At 40.6% G+C, this 12,891-nt stretch overlaps 1 protein-coding gene across 10 annotated transcripts in view; it reads left to right on the top strand.

Moving 5' to 3' along the window:
• AHCYL2 (adenosylhomocysteinase like 2) overlaps positions 1 to 9,293 on the top strand; it is a 162,547-nt gene extending 153,254 nt beyond the window's left edge. For all 10 annotated transcript variants that reach the window (XM_026010802.2, XM_026010807.2, XM_072764085.1 and 7 more), the window contains 5 exons: positions 2,161 to 2,259; positions 3,915 to 3,983; positions 4,085 to 4,163; positions 5,460 to 5,580; positions 6,187 to 9,293. In XM_026010802.2, coding sequence (XP_025866587.1) covers positions 2,161 to 2,259; positions 3,915 to 3,983; positions 4,085 to 4,163; positions 5,460 to 5,580; positions 6,187 to 6,193 — 375 coding nt within the window. In that variant the 3' untranslated portion in view covers positions 6,194 to 9,293. The remainder of the gene's footprint in view (positions 1 to 2,160; positions 2,260 to 3,914; positions 3,984 to 4,084; positions 4,164 to 5,459; positions 5,581 to 6,186) is intronic.
• The last annotated feature ends 3,598 nt before the right edge of the window (positions 9,294 to 12,891 follow it).

Here is a 12,891-nt window from a genome sequence, read left to right as displayed (position 1 = left end):
CTTTAAAGTTCTGTCATCTCAATAAAAAAATACCAGTGTCACCAAGGAATATCTTTTGGCTCTACATGGTTATTGCCCTCTGTGTTGTTATTTCTAAAGGCTAAGGGATTTACCTTATATCCTTAACTTCCCAAAGTGGTCTATTTGCTTAAATTCTTTTTTAACTTTATTTACAGTGTTTGTTTATTTTTAAAAATTTAATTCTAATTTTAAGGTAATAGTTGCTTAGTGTAAAAATTCAAGTAACATAAATATATTTAAAGTAGGAAGTGTAAAACATTTACAAAATTGATATTATAGTATATTATTCTGCAACTTTATTTTTTCACTTAACAATAATGAATAGTTTTCGTGTTAACACAATCTACTTTTCTTTTTTTTAAGATTTTATTTACTTATTCATGAGAGACACACAGAGAGAATGGCAGAGACATAGGCAAAGGGAGAAGCAGGCTCCCCTCAGGGAGCCGATGTGGGACTTGATCCCTGAACTCCAGGATCATGCCCTGAGCTAAAAGCAGAGCTAAACTGCTGAGCCATCCAGGCGTCCCCAATCTACGTTTTTTTAATATAAGAATTGCATAATATTCCATTGTATGAGATTATCTAGACTTACTTAGCCATTCCCTTATTAAATTACATTTTTTGCTGTTATAAATAACACTGGATTGAACATTTTGGGGCACTTCTATTTCTGAACTTGAGCAAGTGTTCTTATAGGATGAAGCCCTAAAGGTGAAACTGATTGGTCAGAGTTTAGGTACGTGTAAAATTTTGTTAGCTACTACCAAATTGCTCTTTAGGTAAGGTTGAACTAAATTATGAAACTTGACATCTCAAAACATTTTATATTTCCCATCTACCTAATAAATGGTCTAAAAAATGGTCTAGATCATAAATACAGTCCTGGATATACTGAAATATAATTATGTCTGCCTTTTCCACTAAATTGGTAATGAAAAGATGATACCATCCCTGTCCATAAATAGCTCACAGTCTTACCATTTATGGACAGGGATGGTCCACAATCTCATCTATAATAGCGTCCTTTGGGGCACCTACGTGTCTCAGTCAGTTAAGTATCTGTCTTCGGCTTGGGTCATGATTGTGTGGTCCTGGGACTGAGCCCTGTGTCAGGCTCTCTGCTCAGCGGGGAGCCTGCTTCTCCCTCTCCCTCTGCCTTCCTCTCTGCTTACTTATACTTTCTCTCTCTCTCTGTCAAATAAATAAGTAAAATCTTTAAAAAAAAACTAGTGTCCTTTACTATATTGCCTAGAAGATCATATGTATTCAGCAAATGATTATTGTGTAACTAAAGTGTTTCTCTATTTGTCTGAAAACTACTGTTTGGCAGAACTTCTCAATTTTACCAACTAAGCCAATGGATGGTTTCAGAATATGGATTCCCTTTCTATTTTAGGCATAGCCTATTGGAAAAAGGAAGTTGTTATCTTAAATCTAAACCCTGTGACCATTACTTGATTGCTGCTGTTAATAAACTTAACATTTCTTCTCTTGTTCTCGGAATATACAATATACAGAAATGGAAGGAGGGTGAGCTGTTGGGAGCTTTACTCTACCATTAAGCATTTCTCTAAAGGCTACCTCACATTTGCACTTAGGTCACAAAGCTTCTGTAACTTTAGAGTGAACCACCATCATTGAGAAGGTGGAACCTGGGACATGAGGACATTAGCTTTGATACTCTTTTTTTCTGTTTCTCTTCAGCACTTATGTATTCCGTTTGCTCTGTATTAATTTGCACTTGTTTGCATGTTGCTTTATTAAGTATTGTAAAGGCTTTTTCCTCTTCACATATGCATTGTTTTGTATTCCCAGCTAAACTATGAGCTTTTTGAAGGCAGAAACCATGTCTGTGGTTTCTTTTGTATTTCCCATAGCACCTTTTACTGTGCTCAGCAGAGAGTGGGCGTACACTATATGTTGTGGAATGACATCCTGAGTGATCCCTCCCTGGCTGGGCCTAAGATTAAATTCCCTGAAATGGAACAGTCCTAACCAACCCAGGACAGGTATTCTCCATCTGGCATGTTGGTTGCTCCTTTCAACTTGCTATTTGAAATGGCTCCCTTCAACATCTTTTCATCCACAAAGTGGGACAAGTCATGGCTGATCATGTGCTTGCTATCTGTGTTGCAGGCAAGTCTGCGGACACCAGAACTGACCTGGGAGCGAGTGAGATCCCAAGTTGACCATGTAATATGGCCTGATGGCAAGAGGATAGTACTGCTGGCAGAGGTAAGACCTGAGATTGGTAAGCAAAATTCACCCCCAGTGGCAGAGACTGCAATACCAGGTCTCCTCCTCCGCATGTTCTCTTAAATTTTCAACTCCTCTTTAGCACAAGCTTAACTACTTTACCAGTGGATTTTACATCTAATTGTGAAAGGTCTTTTCATTCAGCAATTAGAAACTATTTTGGTTCCTTACTTTTCTCCAATTATCTTGTCTCTCTATGTCACTCTACAGGTTGAGTCAGATAATGACTATTACTGTGGAAGAATTAACGGATAGAACCAATGCCACTTTGAGTGATGCTTATTACAAAGAGATAATGTCATTTGTGGGATGGCTTAATCAGTAAGCACAAAGCAGATATTCTTGACGGTTACTAAACTGTCTTAGGCAAGCTCTGAGAAGGTCATATCTTTGCTGATAGATTCCATGTTTTTGAGTGATCGTTCCTCTGAATTGAGCCAGATGTATAGTATGGTACCTAGCTATATATTGGTTGTGTAATTAATATTTCCCTGCCCTGGCTTCTTCTGTCTCAGACTTACTCTTCACTTTCATTCCACTTAGCCTTCTATGTCAACGTTTGGCCACTTTTCCTTTCTTGAAATCTTCTCTTCCCTAGTCTTAGATTCCTGACAGCAATATTGATACACCCCTATTCTGACTTTGACAGTTTCTCTTCTTCAGAGAAAGTACCAAAATAATAAGGATAATAATACTTTTCTCAAGTTTTGGTTTTCAGTCAGTTTTCTTTCCTTATTTTTAATTAAAGAAATTGAATATGAAAATATAAAGGTAATACCATTTCCCCTAGGGACCCTTAAATTTATGTTCAAGTATCTTTACTGTTCTCTTTACCTTTTTTCACCTTATCTCACCTTCTCAAATACTCTGGGGCAACTGTAAAGGGACTGGATTATTTCTTCACAAGTACAGGGAAGGGATGGGCAGGTTGTTAAATATTCATTAATTGCTTTGATATTAGCCAGCTGTCTGGTTACTTATTTCCAGTTGCCCTGGGAGGTCCCATCTAGTAATTTTGATTATAAAAGCAAGCACCACAGTTATTTTTGACTACTAAGTTTGAGGGGGGAGAAATGTGGTCAGGCTTTCTCGGAAACATTCTCCAGTCGTCTCTCTCTAGTCCTTGTATTCTCTGAGTCACCCAGTAGAAAAGGCTATCCTTAAATTCAGAACCAAACTAAGGAAGAAGCACAGAAATTATCACAGCTTCCTAAATTCAAAAGTATCTCCCCTTACAACCTGGAGAGGTTGCCCTTGGATTTGACTACATCCTTGTTTTACAACAATCTTCTAAAGGAATGCCAATACCTCAGAGGGAGGATATTCTGTTGCAGTAAGTAGAAAATTCAGGAAAAATATACCCTTCCTTGGCATAAGCCCAGTATCATGTGACCATCTCTATTCCTTTTTACATAATCCCAGAGATCTTTTATCTATTACCTCATCAAATTTTTCACAACCTTTTAATTCCACTTAAATGTCAATCAATTCATTCCTATTTATTGAACACCCACTTTCTGTCCAGCAATGGTATTTGGGATGTGTTTGGAAAATGGCAGCCATGCTCGTCCCTCACTCCTCAAAGGCTAGAGACTTTGTCCTAACCCATCTGTGTCTCAACCCTTGCTCTCTAGGGCCGTCTGCTGAACCTAAGCTGCTCCACAGTGCCTACCTTTGTGCTCTCAATCACCGCTACTACTCAGGTAGGGCCACCAGAGCGGGAAGGCAGTGGGCTGGGGAGGGTCATTAGACCATCGTGGTCTCACTTGATGGTGCATCAGCATCCATTTCTCTACTTTTCTAGGCACTTGCCTTGATAGAGCTTTACAATGCTCCCGAGGGTCGTTATAAGCAGGATGTCTACCTGTTGCCCAAGAAAATGGGTAAGCATGTACTCTTCCATTCCCATCCTTACCAATGTAGTTCAGAGTCAGAGGCTAGATGAAGTTTGGGGCACTAAATCTCTTATGGATAGGGGAAAAAAAATATATCTGTATCTTGCAAAGTAGGAGTTAGGATTCCTAGGTTCCATTCCTAGTTGGCTTATCACATTTTTCCCATGAGTTGCCCTAGTGAAATCATTACATTTTGCTATGACTTGGTTTACCTGCCTGTGAATTTTAAGGATTTTCTGTCTTAAAGTATCTTATATGCAAGAATCTCAAAGGAGGCAAAAATCTTCCCCTAAGAAAGAAGACTCTTCTTCTACTTTGTGACATCTGACTTACTACATTTCTAGGCTGCTACATAGCCCCTTTCAGGCTTTCCTCAGACCAAGAAGACTTCTTCATACTACATCTTCTAACTCTGACCTCATTGTCCAGGCCAAAGGAAAGACTGAATAACTTCTGTTAAGACTAGTTATGTGGGTGTTTCATATAAGAGAAACATTAAACTGTCTTGAATTTTTAAAGAAACTGCCTCAAGCACCTGATACTGTATGTTATGAACTCTGGAGGCAAAGATCAGGGAATAAATCAGTTTCTGGTTTTGTTTTGCTTTAGCCCTAGATCCATAGCAACTGTTAGAAATTGACATATTTTCTCTTTACTATATCCTTTGGAAGGATATAAAAGAAACAGAACAGTCTATATTTTGACCGAATGTATAATGAAGTTAAGAAGACCAAACAAATACTTAGAAAATGACATAAAATTCTGAATAATATGTGTTCAAGTAATAGAATGTAAAAGAAACCCATAAGAACTAAGGATCCTAAAAGCAAAGCAAACAGTATGGTATTATTATTAGATTCCTTTCTAATTCCTTTCTAATATCCTCAGGTGTTAGTTTTCCAGAGTAACGCAAAGTCTAGATTCTAAGACAGAAGAAAAATTCAAGTTTCTCATTTTTTAGTCCCCTGCTATCCCATCTTTTTTTTTTTTTAAGATGCTAAAGATATTGCTTCTTTCATATCTCCCTTAACTTTCTGGGGAGAAGGAAAGCTTTAAGGACAAGACAGCTAGTAAGAAAGAAGCGTTATGGCTTTGAACAACACTCAGCTTGAAGCTCAAGCAACAACTCCTTAGAATTCTGGGCCAGTGAGCCAGTTGAGCATTTTTCTTTCAGCTCTGGGAATTAGAAGATGTCTTCCAACTTTTTAAGGCCTAGCCTGGAAAGAACAGCCAGAGAAGAGGCATGAATGTTGTTTATACCAGGGTTTTTGTGATCTGTTCCAGATGAGTATGTGGCAAGCCTACACCTGCCCACCTTTGATGCCCACCTGACAGAGTTGACAGATGAACAGGCCAAGTATCTGGGACTCAACAAGAATGGGCCCTTCAAGCCTAATTACTACAGGTGCCTTCCCCACCCCACCCCACCCCACCCCACCCCACCCCACCCCACCCCTGAAGACAGGGAAGGGAAGCCTGGGTAGAAAAAAATTTCTGCACTGTCCTTGCATCTTTCACATTTATGTGAACTCAGAAAAATAAACCCACTCCCCATCACTGCCACCTCCAAAGGACTCTTTGAGGCCTTCTCCAAATATTAGTGTTCCCTTTCTGAATTTGCCTCCTTTTTTTTTTTAAGATTTTATTTATTTATTCATGAGAGACACAGAGAGAGAAGCAGAGACATAGGTAGAAGGAGAAGCAGGCTCCTTCTGGGGAGCCTGATGTGGGGACTCAATCATCAGACCCGGGATCACACCCTGAACTGAAGGCAGATGCCCAACTGCTGAGCCAACCAGGTGTCCCACCATTTCATCTTCTTGATATGATCTTTACCTCTTTATGGAAAAAATACCGGTCTTTTTCACTGATGTGAAAAAACACCACAAGTATCTATCCTTATCATACACTCCCTGCGTCCTTGCTGCTATATACCTTAGGTGGGCTCTTCATGTCCCAGCATCCTCACAAGCCGATAACATCACCCTCTCATCTTTCTTTCTCCCTCTAGGTATTAAGTTCCTGTAATTCAAGCCAGAAGAAATTTTAAGGAATAGAACTCCAAGTCTTTTCTCCACTCCTATACAGGAAAGAACCCAGCAAGCTGCTTCTCCAATCAGCTGCCCGCCGTGCTCACCCTATATGTTAGGTTATTTATTTATTAAAATCTAGAATCCTGTGCCTGTTGCCTTGGCCCAGAGTGTGGTTACTGCCCTGAGGGCTGTGAGAGCCATGAAAGACAGGCTGAGGAAGGAAAGATATGGGGTAATCCTTCCTACTATATCTTCTGCATCATTCCCCACTGACTTGGAATCCTCAGCAATGGTCATTTGTCTCTTGTCCAGGTTCAGGAGTTAGTCCAGGAATTCCAGACTCCTTGTTCCCTGGGGTTTTCTGGAATAAATTTTCAGCAGTTGCCTTTTTCAGCTTTGGCTCTTCCCCAGGTGAGGCCTTTTGGAAGCCACTGAATTAACATGGCCTGGGTTCCCAGCCTTGACCATCACTATCACTGCCTTCTTTATAAAATGACTAGGAAGGAAGGAGTGTTATGACTTCGGCAAGCTACACCAAGAACTTAGCTACGCCAGTGCTTACCAGGTGTCTCCTTCCTTACCCAGGACCCCTTTCTTCCTTGAATATTCATGTCTGTTTTAACACTTTCTGGTTCCAAGAGGAATGTGCCTCCATTATTTCCTCAGCAGCCCTGGTGTTTGTCAGATATTTGTGTTACCGTCTTTCTAACCCAACTAAACTTTGCTCAGGAAGTGGGGGCCAGCCTTACTGGGGCCCATAGTTTTACTTGTCATTTAACTGAACAGTTTCCCAGGAAGTTCCTTCTAGACTGGCACTGTCTCAGAAAAGGAGAGTTTGTTATGAAACTTGCTTCCTGAAATTTCCTCTTATTGCCTAAAACTGCTTTTAAAACTGAGCAGGGAATGATGTACTTTCCAATGGATTTGAGGGTGTAGGGCTTTGGAAGTGGTATAGGCCATTCAGGCCCACAGTTTGATACTCTAAAGAAGCAGAATGTATGTGTTTGTCTCCTGGGAAGGGCTTTGCAGCTTAACAAGCCAAGCTATACAGAGATGACACTGTAAGCTGTATCCAGATGATTAAAGCTAGTTTGACTAGTTCGAACCTTCTCATACATTCATTTCTTTGGCCTTTGCCATTGATCAAACTGAGATCTGATGTCTCTATGATTTAGTCCATGGTTTTTCTTCTCTCCTGGGATATATTTTTATATTCTTGCCTCTTCCATCTTAGGATTCTATATTTCAGAGGTGGCCTCTTGAGGAACTCCAACATTACAAAAAACTAGTAATGTGAGCAGCCTGAAATTTTATGTCCCACATAAGAGTTAGATACCTTTTGGAGATTAACTTGTTGGTCTTAAGGGTTTCATCGGGACCAGACCGGTTTTAAGAGTTAGTCCAGAGTGGCCCTAGAAATCTTGGATGAAGTGTGTCCCTTTCCCCCCTGACAACCTTCTTTAACAGTCTCAGATCTGTCTGTCTGTCTGCCTGTTTGTTTGTTTCTTTTCCCATTTTTTTTTTCCTACCCTGGTCTGCCTCATAGTCTCAAGACCAAGGTGACTCAAGAAAATGCCACCAGACCATCCCGGATCACTATAACCTTACCAACCCCGATTCTCCTCTCCTATCTCCACCTTCTTCAACTTCCCCTGGTTTTCACATATACTTTCAGAGCTAGTCTGGAAGTGACCTTCCTTTTGGAGGTATGGAGGTGGGCTTTGGGTAAATGGCTACTTGCCTCATTAAATAGTATACAGCCTCAGCCCATAGCATCTGGTTCCTCAGAGGCTGTATATCTTAGAACATACTGGAAAAATGCCACATACATGGCTATATTCTTTCATGAGGAAGATTGTAAATGCTGAAAATTCCACTAGGCCACAAAGTTCTTCCTTTTGCCTATCCAGTTCTGAGTTTTATATTAATTAATTAATCTCTTTTGTATTAATTAATTGGATACAGATCTTTGTAATTCACCTTATATCAAGGGGAGATTCCATTAGGCAGATACCTGGACTCTAGCCTATTATGTTCCTAAGCCAAAAAATCATAACCTGCTGTTTCTCAGTAAAGCCTGGCTCTCTGGGGAGCACTTATTACTATGTACTGATCCTGACAAAGCATACCCTGCCTTGCTATAGTGAAGAGGCCCATTCCAAATAAAAAAAGAGCCCCCTAGACCTCTAGATTAGGTTGCCAGTGTTGCTGCCCCTGGTGAGATACTTACCTCTGAGTTTCAGATGACCTCCTTTTCCTTTCTCTCTGAGGACCCCATGTCAGCAACCATTAAGAAGTAGGAGGCCCAGGCCTCCTGAGTATTTGGGCTCTACCTTAATGTTGGAATCTGGTCATTTATTCCCTCTACCCTTGGAACCAGGACAAATGTGTCTTCTTCCCTCAAGCTCTCACCTTAGATGCATTCTAGGTATCTGGAAGCATGGGAAAGAAGACTAATCTGCTTGTATATGGCCCTGGCAGGTGGGGATACTTACCATTTTTCTCTCCAATGAATTTGTGCTAGTTTTTGAGGTCTTTTTTGCCTTCTTAATGGAAATTCAGGGTTTGTTTTTTGTTTTGTTTTCTCATTAAAAAAGAAAAAAGGTATCAGGTCTACCTTCTGTCTGCCCTCCTACCTCCTCATCCTATCCTCCCATATGAGCACGGCTCCCCATGGCCACATACTCCTGCAAAGCTTTTTTGCTGCTTGGCTTTTCTCTGAAGAGATCTGAAATTGCTGCTCCTGTGGTTTTCTCAAAATTAACTTTGTCATGGTTTTAAAAAAAAAGAAATCAAATGCATTGTTGCATTAAGCTTTTTTAATAAAGGAAAATTATGGAAAGAAAATAGGCAACACCAGCAAATTATATGTAGACGATAAACTAAACTATATATAATATATATATATATTATATATATATATAATCATCTAGTTCTCATTGTCATCTTACTGAAAGGAAATAAAACCTCTAAGGATTGCCGTTTCTGAGAGGCTCTTGGAAATCTTTATGTCTAAGTGATTGTATTAGATCAGCAATAATGACTATGTAATCTCAAAAGATAAATAAAATATTCTTAAAATGGATTCTTGTCTTGAGAGTATTCCTTGCTTCTGTGAACTACGAATTCAGAGGTAAGAGATGTTTCTGGGCAACTGGCTGGAGAGCCTGCTGTAGGGCAAGCATGTAAAAAGTTGAAGCAGCTACCAAGAGGCATGTTCGAATGGCCTTAGCCTTGGGTCCCTTTTTTCATAGTGGGTCATTCCATTAATATCTTTCCCCCCACCCCACCCCCTGGTTACGTGTGTAAAGAACCTGCTTTCTCACAACCATTACCCTAGGGAGTTGAGAAGTGTAGGCCTAAGGCAGAGAAACTAATGTCTGGTTCTAGGTCCCCCAAGTCCTTTGTGTGCTGCCCTTAGCTGGAGATCACAGGAAGCCAGCATCCATGGTTTGGAATTAAAGGGCCCTGGCATCCAGAATCTGACTAAACCCAACCAAAAGGAAGAAGTAAATTAATCTGGCAGAGATTTGTCTCCAAGTCAGCTTTTGCCTCAATAAATCAGTAATTAGAAGATTAAATCCAATCTCAACTACCAATAGAGTGGCCATTTTTAGTAGCTTTATGGTAGCCACCTTTCTTAGTTGACAACCTAAAACTAGTTCTTCCTGTATGCAAGATCTTTTCTGCCCTTTCAGAATCTTCTGCTACTTTGACATGTGTTTATCTAAACTAAGGGCTAATAGTCTGGGCAGTTGGTAATGGCTAAAAGCTGGTGCCACTCCAGTTGAGGAAAAGGAGAATGTAACAATTAGCAATTAAGCCTGGGAGCCAGCTGGCAAGTTCACACACACACATATCCAGAGCAGGGCTTGAGTCCTCTTCTGTGAAAGATGGGAGCTTGGGTACCTGAGTCTTAGTTTCAAACTCACAGGATAAGCCCAGACTACCCACTGCTGTGCAGTTTCTCTAGCTTGTGGTCTGTGTGGAAAGAACTGGACTTTGAGTCAGGGTCATATGACCAACTCCTCCATTTATAAGTTGCATGATTTGATTATATTATATAACCATTGGAGCCTTGTTTTTGTTTTGTTTTGTTTGGAGCCTTAGTTTTCTTGCCTGTGAAATAGTTAGTGCTTATCTGCTAGGGTAAGGATTTAAAGACCTGATTTAATTTTTTAAATGCTGCTTTAAAACCTAGCACACACCGTGTGCTACATACACATCAATTTCTCATCTCAGTCTAGGATCCCACAGACTCTGTTGCCTCATTACACCCAAATGCGCCATTGGTGGGAGAAGAAGATAATTCTAACCTTTTTCTACTACATCATCCTGGCTGCCCAGTGTCCTCAAAAATTAAATATTGTAAGACTTTCTGTGTCTTATTTTTAAGCACTCTCTGTAACAGGTGCTATCTATTTAATCTGGTATCTAACCTCCATGGATTAAAGTTGAGAGCTTCCATGGGGAAAAGGATACGTTCAGTCCTTGTAACTACCTATTTATACCTCCAGCCTTCTTCCAGCAGCCCCCAAATTCCTGACTTTAGGGACAAGGAAAAGTGGTAGTGTTGATTTAAAAATAACTCAGCACTGGAGCCATCTCTGCAAGGTGGAAACACTTATAGACTAGTCCCTGACTAATTAGCTCCCAGCTATCCATATGGATGCCTCTATAGTCAATGGTATTGATGGGTATCAATCCTTGTTGACAAATAGGCTAAAAAGTTCAGGTAGGGGCAGTTTGGCACCTGCCTTTGGCCCAGGGCATGGTCCTGGAGTCCCGGGACGGAGTCCCATGTCAGGCTTCCTGGATGGAGCCTGCTTCTCTGTGTCTGCCTCTCTCTCTCTCTCTCTGTGTGTGTGTCTCTCATGAATAAATAAAATCTAAAAAAAAAAAAAAAAAAGTTCAGTGTGTACCAAGTCTATGGCCTCTAGTAAAGTTCTCAGTTAATCTGTGATTTCTTGTTATTTCTTCCAGGAATTGTTTCCAGATATCTTCTTCCTTTTGACAAGCTCTGAAAGTCTGGGCCTATAATGAGCAGACAGATGTCTGATTTTAACTGTTTCCCATTCCACTGGAGTGTGGAAAAGATAATGGGTTGAGGTCTCTTGTGTTGATTCTTGCAATCTCCCTAACACCAGTTTTTCAAACCCCTTCTCTGAAAGTGAAGCCAGATGGAGCTCCAGGCTCAGCAACTGGCTTTGCCTAGAGGCCAGAGGGGATTTGAAAGCTGTCCTCAGTCCTACTCTCAACTGAAACCAGTTTGAAGCTTTGTTCCTTTGCCCAAGGGATAGACTGGAAAAGGAACAAAGCCTCAAAACTGGCCACTCCTTCCTGCCACCACAGTTTGGGGATCCTGCTGATTGACTAGGTTCACAAAAGAAATATGAAGTTCTGGGCCTGTCAAACCTACAATTCTGCTTAGGAGGATAGGAATTGGGAAGAGGAAGACAGAATAATTAATTCTTTTATTAAGAAACCCCTCAAAAAAAAAAAAAAGAAAAGAAACACCAACGGGCTGTGCAGGTTTACCACACTGCAGCATTGATGAGCTAGGCATGGGTTGCGAATTTTATTTTATTTTTTTCATAAGAGACAGAGAGAGAGAGAGAGAGAGAGAGAGAGAGAGAGAGAGGCAGAGGAAGAAGCAGGCTCCATGCAGGGAGCCTGACGTGGGACTCGATCCTGGGTCTCCAGGATCATGCCCTGGGCTGAAGACGGCGCTAAACCACTGAGGCCCCGGAGCTGCCCGGGTTGTGAATTTTAAAGCAGAGTGTGAATATTAGAGTTTAACAAATAATACCCTGAAAATAATTCCAAAATCAAATAGTTGAGGCCTTGAGCCATGGACTTCCTTGGAAATTCACACTAATTCAATTCTGTTAAACTAGTAGTTCTCAACTACAGAAGATTTTGTCCCTCAGGAAACATTTCACAATATCTGGAGACACTTTTGGTTGTCACAACTTAGGGGAGAGGACTACTACTGGCATCTAGTATGGAGAGGTAAGGGATTCTGCTAAACATCCTACAATGCATAGGACAGTTCCCTACAAATGATTTTTCAGTCAGTATTACAAAAGCCCTGTTAAACATACATATGTGAGATATGCAAAATGAACAAAATTTGGCCCTATTTTGAAGGAACTTACATTCAGGTTGGGGGGAATAGGAGAGGAAAGGGAAAATGATTGGGTGGATATAGTAAGGAGATGTTGGGGGATAGGAGGGAAAGGAACTGAGAAAGCTCCAAGGAGTTCTCTCTCTCAACTCTGTTCTGATCTGTCACCTACTGACCAGCAGAGTAAAGAGTGAAGGAGAGAAATAGTTAAGAAAGAAACAGTGGGGTACTCACTGGCTCAGTAGGTGGCACTTGCAACTCCTGATCTCAGGGTTATAAGTTTGAGCTCCAAGTTGGGTGTAGACATTACTTAATAAAATTAAAAAAAAAAAAAAAGAATTATTGGGGCACCTGGGTGGCTCAATTGTTAAGCATCTGCCTTCAGCTCAGGTCATGATCCCAGGGTCTTGGGATTGAGCTCTGCATTGGGGCTCACTGCTCAGCGGGGAGTCTACTTCTCTTGCCCTCTCCCTCTGAGTGTACTTAAGCTCTTGTGCTCTCTCTCAAATAAATTAAAAATCTTTTTTTTTAAAAAGAATTATTGATTTAAAAAAGA

Source organism: Vulpes vulpes, chromosome 7 (assembly GCF_048418805.1).
Source record: "Vulpes vulpes isolate BD-2025 chromosome 7, VulVul3, whole genome shotgun sequence".
Taxonomy (NCBI): domain Eukaryota; kingdom Metazoa; phylum Chordata; class Mammalia; order Carnivora; family Canidae; genus Vulpes; species Vulpes vulpes.
Note: the sequence above shows the minus strand (reverse complement) of the source record. Positions and strands in the feature narration are given on the sequence as shown.